Source organism: Lipotes vexillifer, unplaced genomic scaffold (assembly GCF_000442215.2).
Source record: "Lipotes vexillifer unplaced genomic scaffold, Lipotes_vexillifer_v1.1 scaffold2612, whole genome shotgun sequence".
NCBI lineage: Eukaryota > Metazoa > Chordata > Mammalia > Artiodactyla > Lipotidae > Lipotes > Lipotes vexillifer.
In genome coordinates this window covers 35,983-52,928 of record NW_006793649.1, presented here as the reverse complement: position 1 = coordinate 52,928, position 16,946 = coordinate 35,983, and the positions used below count along the sequence as shown (strand labels likewise).

The 16,946-nt window shown below is 43.9% G+C and overlaps 2 protein-coding genes across 2 annotated transcripts in view; both read left to right on the top strand.

Annotated features, from left to right (window-relative positions):
* The window catches only part of LOC103070505 (zinc finger protein 239-like), a 12,574-nt gene extending 4,429 nt beyond the window's left edge, over positions 1-8,145 (top strand). The window contains 6 exon segments of the mRNA XM_082931386.1: positions 7-97; positions 100-1,142; positions 7,470-7,608; positions 7,711-7,825; positions 7,914-8,046; positions 8,098-8,145. Of these exon segments, the coding sequence (XP_082787512.1) occupies positions 7-97; positions 100-1,142; positions 7,470-7,608; positions 7,711-7,825; positions 7,914-8,046; positions 8,098-8,145 (1,569 nt within the window).
* Positions 7,804-12,258, top strand: ZNF232 (zinc finger protein 232). The gene is given in 5 exon segments (XM_007466505.1): positions 7,804-8,072; positions 8,913-9,390; positions 9,666-9,792; positions 11,455-12,179; positions 12,181-12,258. Coding segments are annotated over 4 exon segments (1,317 nt in total). The 5' UTR covers positions 7,804-8,072; positions 8,913-8,970; the 3' UTR covers positions 12,226-12,258.
* The last annotated feature ends 4,688 nt before the right edge of the window (positions 12,259-16,946 follow it).

Below are 16,946 nucleotides of genomic sequence, written 5' to 3'. Positions count from 1 at the left end.
GGAAAGGTCGTCAGCAGGAGCTCTAACTTGGTTATACGTCAGAGAATTCACACGGGAAGGAAGCCTTATGTTTGTGGTGACTGTGGCAAAGACTTTAGCTGAGCTCCAATCTCATGTGACATCCACGAATTCATACCAAGGAGAATCCCTATGAATGTAATCAGTGTGGAAGAGCTTTCGGGGGAAGCTCAAACCTTATCCTGCACCAGAGAATTCATAGTGGAGGGAAGCCATATGTATGTAATGAATGTGGGAAGGCCTTCAATCAAACCTCAGATCTTATTATCCATCACAGCATTCACAGTGGAGAGAAACCCTATGAATGTAATAACTGTTGGAAAGCATTCAGTCAGAGCTCCCATCTTGTTAACCACCAGAGAATTCATACTGGGGAGAAACCCTATGAATGCAGCAAATGTGGAAAAGCCCTTTGGCAGAGTTCCCTTCTTATTCAGCATCAAAGAATCCATAGTGGAGAGAAACCCTACAAATGCCCTGAATGTGGGAAAGCCTTCTGTGGGTGCACAGTTTCTCTTAAACATCAGAGACTTCATATTGGAGAAAAACTTGAATATGAGAAAGCCTTCAGTTCAGATTCAGAACTTAATGGACAGGAGAGAATTCACAAGGAAAAGAAATCTTATGAATGTAATGAATGTGGAAAAACCTTCCTAGGCAGCTCAGATCTTATTAGATATCAAACAATTCACACTGGAGAAAAACCTTTTGAATGCAGTGAATGTGGAAAGGCCTTGAGCAGGAACTCAGTCCTTATAGAACATCAGAGAATCCATACTGGTGAGAGGCCTTATAAATGCAGTGAATGTGGGAAAGCCTTTAGGGGGAGCTCTCAACTTATTCAGCATCAAAGAATTCACAGTGGAAAGAAACCCTATGAATGCAATGAATGTTGCAAGACTTTTAATCAGAGCTCAGACCTTATTCGACATCACAGGATTCATAGTGGAGAAAAGCCCTATGAATGTAATGAATGTGGAAAAGCCTTCAGATGGAGCTCAGACCTTGTTAGGCATCAGAAAATTCACACCGGAGAGAAAGTTCATGAATGTAATGAGTATGGAGAAACTTTCAGTCAGAGCTCAGGTCTAAGCATCAGAGACACCACACAGAATCCTAGGACAGTAATGATTGTATATATATATATATATATATATATATATACTTGTTTTTAAATACTGTTGTTTCTACCTTTAGCCATCATAACTATAATACTTGGAAAATTCTAAGCTTCTTAAGAGCGATTTTCATCTGATTCAGTTTAGAGTGTTCAGCCTCAGGCTGTGTGCAGATTTGTCCTTCCTAAACACTTTCCACAAAGACCTTGATGGGGTAAGCCTTTAATTACATTTTCACTCCTTACTTTATCATCAGAGATTCCACACCACAGGGAAATCTTGCAAATGGAAGAACTTGCTTGTAAAGCACCTACATCATCACAAAATTGTGTCCTCGTGTGTCCTCTTCAGCAGCACCAGGAATCTAATAACTTTTCCCATCTTTTTATCCATAATATGAACTGTACCAAGGGAATATAAGATAGGTGTGATATCCTGAACTCTAGAATGAATGGTTCTTCCTGGGACAGAGTCTAATCCAAAAGTCTGGAAATGGTCCTGATGTTTTCTCATTAGAATAAATGTCAATATATAGAATAGATTAGGGAGTTTGAGCTTGTTCTTCCATTCCTAGTAAAACCAGATACAGAAACAGCTAGTTTAATTAGGAAAAGGAAGTGACTGGTAAATCATAGGACAGTTACCTTCTTTCATATAAGGGTAGAAGTTGTGATGAAATCTATTCTGTAGGATTTTAAAGTATAATGGCACTTTGGAATCTGACATACTGAAATCCAGGTTCTGTCACTTTTAATCTATGTAATCTTAGGCAATTTTTTTTTATGTTTCTGAGCCTTGGTATTCTCATATGTAAAATCAAGATAAAAATACCTCCCTTGGGCTATCGTGAAGATTAAATGAGACAGTTTTGTTAAGCATTTAGCAAAGTTCTAGACACATAGTATACAACAAATGATAGATGTTTTTATCAGTAGTTCCTATGGGCAGTGATTATCTAAGGCATTTTGAAGGAAAGGAGACAACATATTCTGCCAGGCTAAAGCCTTCTGGAAAATTACATGATCCTGCATTTCCTGATCCTACTTGAAGTCAGAAGGGGCTTGGCTTAGTGTAAGTAAATGGTAAGGATTGGGGAAAGTGGGGGTGGGGGGGATTTATACAAATTTTCAAGGATGCTGTATCTTTTTTCTTTTCTTTTTTTTTTTTTATGGTAAGAACACTCAACATGAGATTAACCCTCTTAAATTTTTAAGTGTATGACACAGTCTTTTAACTATAGGCACAGTGTTGTACAGCAGACCCCTAGAATTTACTCATCTTCCATAACTGAAACTGCACCTGCCAAATAGCAACTCCCTATTTCTCCCTCCCCCCAACCCCTGGCAACCACTATTCTACGCTTTGCTTCTATGACTTTGACTATTTTAGGTACTTCATATAAGTGGAATCATGCAGTATTTGTCCTTCTGTAGGGTGCTGTATCTTGGAATAATAAAGTTAGCAGTGAATCTGAGAAAAGTTATATAGCACTATAGAGTTGAATTAAGATTTTTCTTGGAGAGGTTAGCGTTAAGCTGAAAGTATTAAGAGGTCAAATCAATAAGTATCTTGCAAATATGATAGTGAACTTTAACTCCTGTAGGTGGCTTAACTGGTTTTGAGACAGTAATAATCAGAGAAAATAAGGAGGTCTCAACTTTTTCACATGATAGAAGGTAACAAACAAAAGTCCAGGACCAGATGGCTTCACAGGCGAATTCTATCAAACGTTTAGAGAAGAGTTAACAAAACCCTGATACCAAAACCAGACAAAGATATCAAAGAAAGAAAGGAAGGAAGGGGGAGGGAGAGAGAGAGAGAAAGAAAGAAAGAAGGAAAGGGAAGGGAAGGAAGAAAGAAAGATGGAAGGGAGCAAATTACACGCCATATCATAAAAGGCAAATTGTAGTGAGTTGGAAAGGCTCTTTCGACCATCTGAACTATTTCAAAGGAGTCAAGGCACTGTTGTATGGTTTAATTTTTGTGTTCTTATAACTCATCAGGTCTCCAGTCCAGTGACCTTTCTATCCATTGTCCCTCCCTGGTTTTTACCCTTTCCTATTAGATACCTCTGTCCAACACTTCAGCCACTCTTTTACCAATATCCTTTTTGCCTCATTCTTCAGTCACGTGTATCTGGCCAAAACAAAACTACCATGGACAGTCCTAATTGTCCTTTCCTGAGCCTGCACCTGGGTTGAGGAAGAAAATCACAAACCTAGGGAGACTTATGCCTTTGGGCACTCAACACTAATACAATCTCTAGTCGGCACTCTCTCCCATTGTCTGTAATACCACTTAACACCTCCCCCTCTCTTTGCACATCTAACCACCCACCCACCGCCCTTCTTAGCATGCCATCTCTTCACAAAGAAAGTAGAGACCTTTGCACAGAAACATTTTCAACTTTCTGCTTCCATTCCTTTCCCTCACACATCTCTCATATGCTGTACCCAACTTTGCTCCCTTCTTTTTTTTTTTTTTTTTTTTGCTCCCTTCTTAATAGAACTGCCTTTTCTCATATCTAGGGGGTCACCTTTCTGTCTGTGCTTCCTATCCCACTCCCTCTGGGACCTCACTGCATCCCATTATCCCATCTCCTTCCTATATCTTCACCTCTCTTCTCCACTGCCCCTTCCCAGATGTGTACAGATATGTTCAAGTATCTTGCATCTAAAAACCAAACAAAATTCAACCCCAACCCATTTTTTCCCTATATCATCTCCCTTTGTAGCCAGTTTTTGCAGGATCTTAGTTCCCCAACCAGGGATCAAAACCGCAGTGAAAGCACAGAGTCCTAACCACTGGACCACCAGGGGATTCCCACATTGTCTCCAATTCTTAACTCTCTTCATCAACCCATTGAGGTCCTTCTCCCAATACACTATCAAATCTGTCTTTACCAAGCACACCAGTGACATTGGTCACTAAATCTCCTCTTGAGCTGGCTCCTTTCCTCAAAACCATTTCTTCCCTGAAGCAGGATGGGTTTGAATGTAGCAGTTGAGGACGTTGAAAATAGAGCAGGTAAATATGTTGATGTCCTTTGGCTGCAGCTAGAGTACAAATAATTTCTCCTTTCAGCTTCTCAATCTCTTATGAAATAAAGATTTGGAGGAAATTTCTCCCTACCTCTGAAGTTTATGAAATTAGAAGACCTAAAATTCTGATCAGTCATGTGACACTATGCCCATGTCTTGTATGCTTGGGCATGAGTTAAGCCCATGGTGAAGAGGGCCTTGAACAGCTGGGGTCGAGGTTGGAAGGACTGGTTTCTCTGTCTCTGGAGTTTTATTAGAATCTTGGGTAAAATGATTTTTCCTCATTACCTCTGAAGGGTATCCATGACCATTTTTTGGATGTGTGATCAAGGAGACTGTACCCCCATGTGCTTTCTTTCCTCTTAGCATAAAGAATCTCTGGATCAGATCTGGCAGCACCTTGAGATCCTGAGAGTGAAAGTGAACTAGGCTTCTCTGAGCCTTGGTCTTCCATTGCTGTTCTACTTGCCTCAGAACTGTTCACCTTTTTAATCCAGCATACACACCACTATTTGATTTTCTTGAAATACTGCTTTTATTATCTCACACACAGACATGCAAACTCACATTCAGAAAGTAGCCAGTGGCTGCCCATTACCTAAAGTAAAAGTTCTTGGCTTGGCATTTAGTTTGAGGTCTGGTCTAATTACTGTCCCTAAACAGCTAATGCATTGGCCTGACTCTTATCTCAGGCTCTCCTGATCCCCTGCCGCATTCAGAGTCCCCACCGCTTAAACTAACTTTTTCTTTAAACACAGGCAACGTGTCTGACAGGTTCACACTCAATTCTTTAAAGGAAAATGCCTTGTCGCTTTTTTTTTTTTTACATTGTTCATTGTAAGAAAAATTCAAACACTGCAGCATGACTTGTTTGAATGAACAAACCAAAGTCCTTTGTTTCTCCAGTCTCACAGCTTACAGGAAGCCATTATTACCTTGTAAATCTTTTATGCATGTTCTTTTTTCTTCACACACCCTACACATTTAGCTTTTTGAAAGCAGGGAACTACGTTTTTGTATCCCCTCTCCTCCAACCCAGACCTAGATTTACATATATATTTTTGTTCAATAAATGTTTGAATGAATGTCCGAGTTTATAATTTTCTAGTTTTGTGGCAGTTGTTGAAAACTATAGTTATCACAGGAGCACAGTATGTGTAATTTCCTTTCTTTTCTTTCCATTCCAGATGTAACCATAAACTAGTCACTGCAGAAAAAAATTCAGGTTAAATTATATTTTGCTTGCTTTGTCAAAGTATTCATTTATTTCAAATTAAACTTGGTGACTGGTTTCTAGTTGAGTGTTTTTGTTGTTTTGGCTGTGCTGCGCAGCTTGTGGGATCTTAGTTCCCTGACCAGAGATCCAACCCGGGCCCGGAAGTGAAAGTGCCAGAGTTCTAACAACTGGACCTCCAGGGAATTCCCTCTAGTTAAGTATTTTAATGATTCCCATTTGAAATTCAGTTGTTTGCCAGAAAGTGGTGCTTCATGTTACATCTAAATGTAATTGCTCTCTAGCACTTTCTTGGGGTCTTCTTACCCACCCCCTGCCACCCCCAGTCAGGGTTGTTTTATATACATTTGGCTGGTGCACACAATTTTGGTAATTTATATTTTGCCAGAAGATCATCCATTTCATCTAGGTTTTCCAGTATCCTACCCTAAAGTCCTACCCTAATGAAATGGTCTCTAATTCTTTTCATCTCTTCTGATTCTATGGTTATGTTCTATTTCTCATTCCCATTCTGGTTAATTTTTCTTTTTCTTAATAAGGATCTAAACAAGTTTATCGGCTTTATTGCTCATTTCAAAGAAATTAGCATTTGAATTTATCTCTTCTTTTTAATTTTTCCATGTTTTTTTTTTTAAGTATTTATTTACTTATTTATTTGGCTGCACTGGGTCTTAGTTGCGGCACGCAGGATCTTCGTTGCAGCATGGGGGATCTTTTTTTTAGTTGCAGCACGCGGGATTTTTAGTTGCAGCGTGTGAACTCTTAGTTGCGGCATGTGGGATCTAGTACCCCTGCATTGGGAGCGTGGAGTCTTAGCCACTGTGCCACCAGGGAAGTCCCCATTAATTAGTTTTTATCTTTACTGATTCACTCTTCTTTGCTTCTTTGGGTTTATTTTACTATGATTTTAAAGTTTCTTGGGACTTCCCTGGTGGCACAGTGGTTAAGAATCCACCTGCCAATGCAGGGGACACGGGTTTGAGCCCTGGTCCGGGAAGATCCCACTGGCCGCAGGGCAACTAAGCCCGTGCGCCACAACTACTGAGCCTGCACTCTAGAGCCCGCGAGACACAACTACTGAAGCCCGTGCACCTAGAGCCCGTGCTCTGCAAGAGAAGCCACCGCAATAAGAAGCCCATGCACTGCAACGAAGAGTAGCCCCCGCTCGCTGCAACTAGAAAAAGCCAGGGAGCAGCAGCAAAGACCCAACACAGTCAAAAATAAATAAAAATTAATTAATTAATTTAAAAAAAAAGAAAATTCAGCTTAAAAAAATAAAGTTTCTTAAGGTGACTTAAATTGTTTTATATCTATTTTCATTAACAAGTGAGGTAGTTAAGGTTATACATTTTCAAGCATGGCTGTTGCTAGGTCCTATGGATTTTACCACAAAGTGTTCTGTTTATTGCCTGTCCCTAAACAGCTAATGAATTGTCCAAATTCTTATCTCAGGCTTTCCTGATCCCCCCTGCAGAATTCAAGAGTTTGTAATTTCGCTTTTGATTTCCTCTGTTGATCCAGTTGGATTCTTTTCTTTCTGATTTTTACTAGTTTGCTCAAGTTCTAGTGCAGCCTATTTTCTCCCTTTTTAATTTGGACGTTCTACTGTACTTTTCCATTCTCATAATGGTTACCTCCCCTAGAACTCATAATTAGACGCATGTTGCTCTCATTAATGGAAAAGAAGATGGCAGTGATTTCCTCTATCAGCAAGACCTTTTTCCCCTACCCCAGTAAACTGCAGCCTTACATTTCTTTTTACTCCTCCGCAGGAATTGTTTTTTATTTACTAACGGACACGCATAGGCCGGTGGTTGGGAATATTTTCTCCCTGGGGGTAACTTCCTCCTCGGCTGTGACCCTCTAATCAGGCCTGGGAAGATGTAACGAGAAAACAGAACGTAGAGGAGGAAACGCTGCAAAGAGGCCATGCACAGGCTGGAATTTCCCTGCCGTTTAAATCGGCTTGGACGGCCCCTGGACCTAGAACTGAACAGAAAAGCGAGGGCCTCCAGCCATTAAGCCAAAAGGGTCGCTCACGCCGGCCCCGCTCCCCAGTCCAAGGACTGCGATTCCCAGAGCCCTCCGCGACCGGAGAGGTCGCGGCCGCGGGTGCGCAGGCGCACACCTGCCCCAGCGGGTGGGCTGGAAGCACGCTGCGCAGAAGTGGTCAGATGGGAGCTCCGGGACCTGCGAGGTGAGTCTTAGCGGCGGCGCCCCGGGAGTCGCTCTTTGGCCCGCGCTGCTATGGCCAGTCCCGGAAGGCAGCGGCGGTTTCTGCAGTGAGCACACCCCGCAGGCAACCCTGTGAGGAGCCGAGGCCAGACCGCGCGGAACGGGGTCTGGGTGCCCACGGTTCCCGCGCCCGGTTGCACGGATTATGTCACGTGTTGTGGAGGGCAGTGGCTGGCCCGGTGCGCCTCTTCTCTTCTCTGGAAATCCCAGGGGTTAAAGTGAAGGGTGGGGAATTGTAACTGGTATGGAGGACAGCCCCCTCCCCAGGCGATCGGGCGGCCCCCTGCCCAGTGCCGTGCGCAGGAGTTCAGCTGGGGGCTGGCGCCGCCGGAACATCACTCCGAGAAACAGCCTTCTGCGCTCGTCTTCCGCGCTTCCTTTGTCCTCGGCCAGCGCCCCTGTTTGTGTGCCTTTAATGGCCTCTGGGTGCGTCCCACCTCCTTCCCTTTAGATTTTCCTGACGCTGGACACCTTACCCGAGACCACGTCTTGCCCATAGCAGCCGCATCCCAGGACCCTACTACAGATCCTGGGCGTTGAATAAGATTGCCTCATAGGAAATTAAAATTTTTCTTTTGTTGTGGCCACTACAGAAACTTGAGAAAGAGTGGAGGGGCCATCTGGGAGGAGGCTGCCTCTTCAATACTTCTGAGAGTCAGTAATTGAAAACAGGCAAGTCACCTTGCACTGTAACGTTTCTCAGCTCTGAGCTCTGGAAACTTGGTTTTGCTTAAGACTTGTTTCTTCCAGTGGGATCCCGGAACACTTTTTTTTTTTCCTGCTGTTTTCTCCTGCTATAGCATTTATCTAGTTGTATTATCTAGTGTAGCAAACTCTTTATATATCTGTCTACCAGATTATAAGTATCTCAAAGGCAATGACTCTTACTGGAATAGGAATCTGGAGAGGAATGGAGAAAAAAGTATTAAAGGGTATAGTACAGGGTTTGGCTCTTGGTAGATGCTGAGTGTGTGTTAATGAATTAAAAAAAAAAAAAAAGAAGAAGAATGGGGCTTCCCTGGTGGCTCAGTGGTTGAGAGTCCACCTGCCGATGCAGGGGACACAGGTTCGTGCCCCGGTCTGGGAAGATCCCACATGCCGCGGAGTGGCTGGGCCCGTGAGCCATGGCCGCTGAGCCTGCGCGTCCGGCGCCTGTGCTCCGCAACGGGAGAGGCCACAGCAGTGAGAGGTCCACGTACAGCAAAAAAAAAAAAAAAAAAAAAAAAGGGGGAAAAAAAAAAAGAATGATTTCTACTTATGTTACAGGGTGCCCCTGAAAGACTCCTGCTAGTATGGGCCTTCTACAGAACCAGTCCAGGCTAGGATGGCTGGATCACTAACAGCAGCTGAAACTCTGGCCGTTCAGGATACACAGGGTCAAGAGAAGATTATGATGATGGAGCCAAAGGAAGAGGAACAGTCTTGGGAGTGTGAGACCAGGCTACATGGGAACTGCTCTCCCAGTCAGGAGATCTTCCGCCAACGCTTCAGGCAGCTCTGCTACCAGGAGACTCCTGGTCCCCGAGAGGCCCTGAGCCAACTAAGGGTGCTCTGCTGTGAGTGGCTAAGGCCTGAGAGGCACACCAAGGAGCAGATCCTGGAGTTGCTGGTGCTGGAACAATTCCTGACCATCCTACCAGAGAAGCTCCAGTCCTGGGTGCGGGGACATCACCCTGAGAGTGGAGAGGAGGCCGTGACTGTGCTGGAGGATTTAGAGAAAGGACTTGATGAACCAGGACTGCAGGTGGGAAGGGGAACATACGATCTGTTGTGGGAGCCAGATCAATGACCTTCAGGCTGGACAGAGGGGCAGCAGTAGGGGGAGTTGCCAAGTTCAGAACTCTTTTGGGCGAGGCAGAGCAGTGAGTGTGTGTTTCTGTGTGTTTTTTCTGCCCTCAAGTCTTGAATTCAAGACTCTAGCTCCTCTTCCTGCCCCTATGCTGACTCTGAGGAGGCTCTCCAAAGTCTCCTTGGAAGCTTTGGCTCCGCAGAAACCGAGTGGTGCCTGATCACCTCCAGGTCCCAGGCCCAGCACACGGACCTGCACAGGAAGAGCCGTGGGAGGAGAAGGAGCCTGTGGGAGCAGCCCAGGAGAAACCAAGCATCCAGCTCCAGCCTAAGGAGACCCAGCCTTTCCCAGAGTGTGGTGAGGAGCAGGATTCTGTGGGGAGGGAGAGGAGGAGGAGTGGGTATAAAGGGCACAGAGTAGGTGGTCAAAAGTTGGCTATCCTCATCTTGCCCTTACTATTCTTACCTCTTAGGTGAGAGACGTAGCCTGTTTCATCACTCACGAAATTGGGAATAACGTTAACCTACCTCATGTAGTAGCTGTAAGGATTAAATTTCAATCATAACCTGGCTGTAAAGCCTCACCAGCATCTCCGGGCTTTAGAGAGCCCTAAAACAGGACCAGAAAATACTTAATTCACTTCCTGCCTCATCATCTCCACTGCCCTGGGCTACAGGCCAGCCTGGAAATCTTTTTTAGCTTTCTCATGACTCCCAAAACATACTTTTTAAGCCATGACACACTCCGCGTGAGACACAGCCTGTCTCATCACCTTTATCTACCACCTACCCCCCACCTAAAAGCCCTATTTGATACTCTCTTCCATCTACACTTCTGCCCTTCAGGTTCACCATAAAAACTTCCTTTCCGGCCTGCCTTCATCCCCACAAACATCCTCTCCTCCCTCCTACGGCAAACTCTAGAGGGAGAGCCTCAGGACCACGCACTGGCCTTGCTGAGTGCTGTATAACCTCATGAACCATCGGGAACGTGACATGAATATGTTGCTAATCAAGAAGACTCTATTTAAATACTTCGTTTTACACCACAGCCCCACCACCACCAGACAAAAGCATATGAAAATTCAAATTCTTGTTGTCAACAAAATGAGAAAAACTAGAAATGGAGATTAATCTTAGTGTCTGCTCCATAAGTATGTTTTTATTTCCCAGCACTTCCTTGCCTTTCTTGCAGAGTTCTCCTTGTCTCCTTTACTTCTGTTTTGTAAGTCTCTCTTCAAAGCTAACTACTGTTTGACTTTTTTTTTCAGCAAGCATGTTTCAGATTTCTTTTAACCACAAGCATTTAACCTGAAAAAAAATGTATTCTTAATGTCTTGCGTTACCTTTTAGCAATTGCTTTTTGTCCTCTTTAGACTACAGAAAGCATTACAATTAAAACACAAAAAGCGTTAGATACGTTTTAAAAACCAAAACACAAAGCACTCTTCTCTTCGTTTTTTAAGGAGCAGGTCAAAGGGAAAGGCAGAAAGCACCAAGAAGGCAGTCGTCCCTTCAGTAAAGGAGCCAGCTGCTTGGGGATCCTTTTCTGTGGCTAGAGATTTGTGGGGCAGGGAATGACTGGGAAGAGGTGAAGGACACGGAGTCAGGAGGAGCAGGGTCTTTGCGCGTTTAGAAACATCCCTTTTCCCTCAACCTGTGATTCTCATTTTTCCCTTCCCACACAACATCACTCCCCAGTTTCTTGAAAATATTATTTTTGCTCATATTTTTTAAGAGTAAATCCTAAAAAAGAAGGTCCTGCCTTGAAATTTATTTTTCAAATAACATTTTTGCAGTGTTCCATTAAGGAAAATTTAGAAAAAACAGATAAGGGGGAGGGGGGAGAAAAAAGGAGAAACCTTCTCCCCTACACAATCCCATCACCAACAGATGACCAGTGTTCATATTTAAATGACTTTCCTTCTGAATTTTGTCATGTGTGTATATTGAATATTTTTTAAGCTTTTATTTTCATGCCAGAAATCCTAATCCAAGTGTCATTTCTCCATACATCCAGAACAGGTATATTTACATTTTCCATCAGTTGTTGCAGAAGATGATGCAGAGCCCAAGGACAAAGGGTCGTTGCCAGAACCACCCATTACTGACGTGGAATCACAGGTGCTCAGAGAAAAACTCACCAACAGCACCTCTACATTTGAAGCTGCCTCTGAAGTTGAGGCCCCTTTAGAGCTGCAGCAGAGAAATCTCAAAGGGGAAAGGCTGAAGCAGTCCCCCGCTCAGGGGAAAAGCTTCAGGCAGATGGTTGTCACCCTTAAGACAACTCCCACAGGGAAGAAAGACCATGAATGCAGTGAATGTGGTAAAGCCTTCATTTATAACTCACACCTTATAATCCACCAGAGAATCCATTCTGGAGAGAAACCCTATAAGTGCAGTGACTGTGGGAAAACTTTCAACCAGAGCTCAAACCTCATTCAGCATCAGAGAATTCATACAGGCGAGAAACCCTACGAATGTCATGTGTGTGGGAAGTCCTTCAGGTGGAGTGCTCATCTTGTTCAACATCAGAGGGTTCATTCAGGGGAGAAGCCCTACGAGTGTAATGAGTGTGGGAAGGCCTTCAGTCAAAGCTCGTATCTAAGTCAGCATCTGAGAATCCACAGTGGAGAGAAACCTTTCCTATGTAAAGAATGTGGGAAGGCCTACAGATGGAGTTCTGAGCTTATCAGACATCAGAGAGTTCATGCCAGAAAAGAGCCTTCCCAATGGACTGTGGGTGAGAAAGTCTCTAGACAGAATTGTACTTTTGTCTGATCAGTTTTAGGACTATATTCCATAAAAGTTATAAGCACCTTAAGATTTTTCCTGTGTCTTTCTTGATTTAGGAAAAAATGTTTACCTAGTCCCACCTGCAGCTCATCGCTTCACGCCCTCTGTTTGAGATGACTGTATCAACTAGCATGCCTTTGGCTGCGGGTAACAGCCAAGATGCTGACTTCATTAGGGTTCTGGGCCTGGCACAGAGCAGCTGTGCAGGCAGTGGCCATCCTATATTAGTATTATTGTGAATGGGCCTTTGGTCCTGGCCCTTCCTCAGCCCCATACTGAGCTGCCTCTTGGGACACGGTCACATCTACAAGTGTCCAGGCATGAGACAGAAACCACACTTGTTCTTTGAGCAGGGAACGTTTAATACAAAGAAGTGCTAGCTAGTAAAGGGGGATTATCTGTTAAAGGAGGTAATGAGATCTTAATATAAGAATAGCAGCATGGGGAACAGCTACTACCTCTAGGACTGAGGGAGAGCAGAGGAAGCAGCAGACCTAGGAGAGCCAACCCTCCCCCGCACCCCCAGCCCAAGACTGGACAGGTGAAATTCAGGCCTGACTGGACAGGTGTGGCTGCCCCAGGGGTATGTGGGTCTGCACGGGCTTGCAACAGCCAGTTCTGCACTTCTTTTCGCCAGCCTGCATTGAAATTGGTCATGGTGAGAGTATTCATGCCGTGCAAGTCAGGAAACGCTACAAATCTGGGCTTTTCTTTTTTAACTAGTTGTTAAGTATTGACACTGGCTGGTGAAGTTCATCAAGGCGCTGCAGGTCAGAGCAGGAAGCCACTGGCCGAGGTGCCTGCAAACTCACCAGAGGACGGGTGCTGCACTGTAAGGACAAGAAGGAAAACTACCAGAAGGACAAGCCCCTTCCTCTTTGCTTTGTCCCTCCAGTGCCCTTTACTGGCAAAGCCTGACACTGTGCCAGCTGGCAAAGGGGAGATGTCGACAGGTCCAGCTCCAGTCTCATAGAGTATGGCAGGGGACAGAAGACTTGGAGTGAGGAGGTGATTACTTGCTAACTGGTCCATGTTATAAGCTCCTTTCCACCTCAGGACCTCTGTCCTCATTCTCCATTCCCTAACTCCATGCTCTCCTCCCAGACAGTTACATAAGTCACATTTTACTTTGTCTAGATCTCCACTTAAGTGTCACCTCTTGAGAGAGGCCTTCCCTGACTCTGAGATACAAGTTTTATTTCTCTCTCATATAAATGTCCAGACATGAGCAGGTGGTCAGCAAACAGCCCACAGGCCAAATCCATCTTGCAGCCTGTTTTTTAAAGCCCACAAGCTAAGAATGGTTTTACATGTTTTTAAGTGTAAAAAGCAGGAAGAAAGAGTAAGTGACAGACTGTGGCTCACAAAGCCTAAAATATTTACTTCTGGCCCCTTACGGGAAATTTTTTTCAAGCCCTGGTCTAAGGGACAGCTCAGTTTAATTTCACCAGGTACGTCAGAGACCCACCTTGCTCCTCTGTCCCCTGGATTAGGATGTGTTTGTCTGCATGGTTGATGCTGGATCCTTACCGTATCCACATTCCATTTCTCAGGAAGAGTGAAGTAATGGTCTCAAGGACTGGCAATTTCCTTTTCAGCAGGTGTCGCAGAAGGGGACCCAATCCTTTGGTGAAGATTCAACTACACAGCCACATCTACCTACCAGGGAGGCTGGAAAACACCTCTAGCAGGGTGACAATTTTCCCAATTAAAACTGGAGAAGGAGCGAACAGATTTGGGAAGACCATGAGCGTGCTCCACCCCATGGAACATCTCCCCACTTCTGAAGCCTGGTGCTGCGGACTGACTGGCGAAGGAGAGTCCTGGTCCCTGAAAGGGCTGAGCAGGATCTGGGAAGCAGAAGATGTGGTCAAGACATCAAGGGTATGGATTAGAGCTCTGGTCTTGGTGGTGGTCACTCCAGAAATAGCCATCATTTTGACTGCAGCACTCTGTATTCATCACTGAGAAGAGCTGAAATCAGAATATTTTGTAGGCAAAATGTTGACCTGAGGCCATCTCTTCTGACTTCGTTAGTGCAAAAGAAGCTATTCCAACAGCAGAGGTTCTGTATACTTAGTTTGGTTGTATTACAGGAACTAGTTCCGTATCCAAGAGGGGCTCCTGGGATTTAAAGGTGCCGTACTGGTCCAATCATAATCTGTTCATGTTTCTATATATGAGTGCCCTGCTCACATGTGCATTTTGGAATTCACTGATAGCAGAAAGTTCCCCTAGCTGTGCAGCTGAATAAACAAAAGAACTTGTACCTGCTAACGAGTGTGGTCTTTTGTCCACAGCAGGAGAGAGAGGAAGAAACAGATTGTTCCCCCTCTCAGGAAGCTGATAGGCAGCCTGTAGTTGAGAGAACCCTTTCAGCAGCAGTGGTCAGTTCAGCAGTGGTGGGCTCTGCAGGCAGGCAGCCAGTACAGATCCCAAAGCTCAGGACCCACAAGCTGTGGTGATCCTGTGAGTTCATGAGGGCTGCCCGAACAAAGTACAATAGACTGGGTGGCTGAAACAATAGAAATTTATTTTCTTAAGATTCTGGAAGCTAGAAGTCCAAGATCAAAGTGTTGGTAGGGTTGGTTTCTTCTGAGGTCTCTCCTCTTGGCTTGCAGATGACCACCATCTCGCTGTGTCTTCACATGGTCTTCCCTCTCTGTATATCTGTGGGCTAAATTCCTCTTATAAGAGCACCAGTCATCGTGGGTTAGGGCCCACCCTAATAACCTCATTTTAACTTCACTACCTCTTTTTATTTTTACGTACGCGGGCCTCTCACTGCTGTGGCCTCTCCCGTTGCGGAGCACAGGCTCCAGACGCGCAGGCTCAGCGGCCATGGCTCACGGGCCCAGCCGCTCCGCGGCATGTGGGATCTTCCCGGACCGGGGCACGAACCCGTGTCCCCTGCATCGGCAGGCGGACTCTCAACCACTGCGCCACCAGGGAAGCCCTCACTACCTCTTTATAGACCCTATCTCCAAATGCAGACACATTCTGAGGTACTAGAGGTTAGGACTTCAACATGAATTCTGTGGGACACACAACTCAGCCTTGGGTAAATCACTCTCCTAGTCTCAGCTTTCTCTTCTGTAAAATGGGGGAAATAATAGTACCCATCCATAGGTCGTGATGGGGATTAAATTCAATAACACCTAGCCCAGTGACCGGAACAGGTAACATTAAAAAATGTTAGCTTAGGTCTTCCCAGGTCAAAAATATTTAAAGGAATTAAATTAAAAAAAAAAAAAGTACCCAACAACATACAATTTACAATGCCTGGCACCCAATCAAAAATTAAAGAAAAAGGAAATGCAAGAAAAAGGAAAACATGATCCATAATTAGGAGAAAAAATCGATAGAAACAGATCCAGCAATGACACAGATGATAATTATTAGACAAGGACACTGAATGCAGCTATTATACTCCGTATGTTCAAAAAGGTAAAGGAAAACATGAGCACGGAGAAAGACAGAGAAGAGATATTAACAAGACCCAAACTGAATTCTAGAGATGAAAGATATGTCTGAGATGAAAAATGTACTGGATAGAAACTATCCAAAATGAAATACAGAGATTAAAAAATACATTAAAAAAAATAGATGAACAAAGCATCAATCAGTAAGTTGTGAGACAACTTTAACCAACCTAATACCTGTGTAATTAGAGTCCCAAGGGGAAGAAAGAGGAAAGCAGAAAAACATTTGAAGAAGTAACAGCTAACAACTTTCCAAATTTGCTGTAAACTATAAATCTACAGATCCAAGAAGTTCAACAAACACAAAGCAGAAGAAACGTGAAGACAGATACACCAAGGTACTATCAAAATCGAATTGCTTAAAGCCAGTAATAAATACATAGGCAGCAGAATTGGCTGAGATATGGAATTTCATTTTAGAAACAAGAACTAAAACTTATAAGCAGTAGAAAGAAGTTTTGACTTTTCCTATAAGCACTTCACAATGGAATTCCCACTTGTAAAGGAAGAAATCTTCTGTGATAGACCTGCAAACATAATACATTGGCCCTGACAAAGAAACAGTGTTATAATGGTAATTAGATTCCCATGTCAACTCACAAGGGCTACTTAGTGCCCTTAAGGTAGACGAAATAATGTACATTTAAGATAAAACACAGAAAGAAAAAGAAAAAACAGGAAATAAAAATAAGTACAATGTAGTGGTTAAGATGCAATTTTTATTCTCTGAATTTTAACGCTTGTGGGAAAGCATCTTTAACTTGGGGTAAATCAGAGGAGAAAGAAAGTGGGTAAAAGAAACTGCATTTACTGGGCTCCTACTATACACAAAGCAGTGGACTGTCAGATATACAATTTTGTACTATACTCCCACAAACTTGAAGGGTGGGTATTTTCCCCACTTTATGGATGAGGAAATTGAAATTCAGGGAATAACCAAGATTAGACAATCCACGATGAATTCTGAAGGGATTTCTGGGTGTGTTTGGGGTCTTTACAGGCTGGTGGCATTGGTTATTTGGTTGTTTGCCTTAAAAACAAATGGCTACTTTTTCCTTGATTCACTTGCATTTCCTGCATTACTGCTGTTTCTTTGCTTAATTGGAATTTATTTCTAGCTAATGAACGGGTCCACGTGGCAGAGAGAGAAAAAAGGGACACTTTTTCCCAAGGTACCTGAGAAAACATTTTAAGAGAAAAAGAAGCTCTCCCGCTCTCCCTCTCTTCCTTCTTT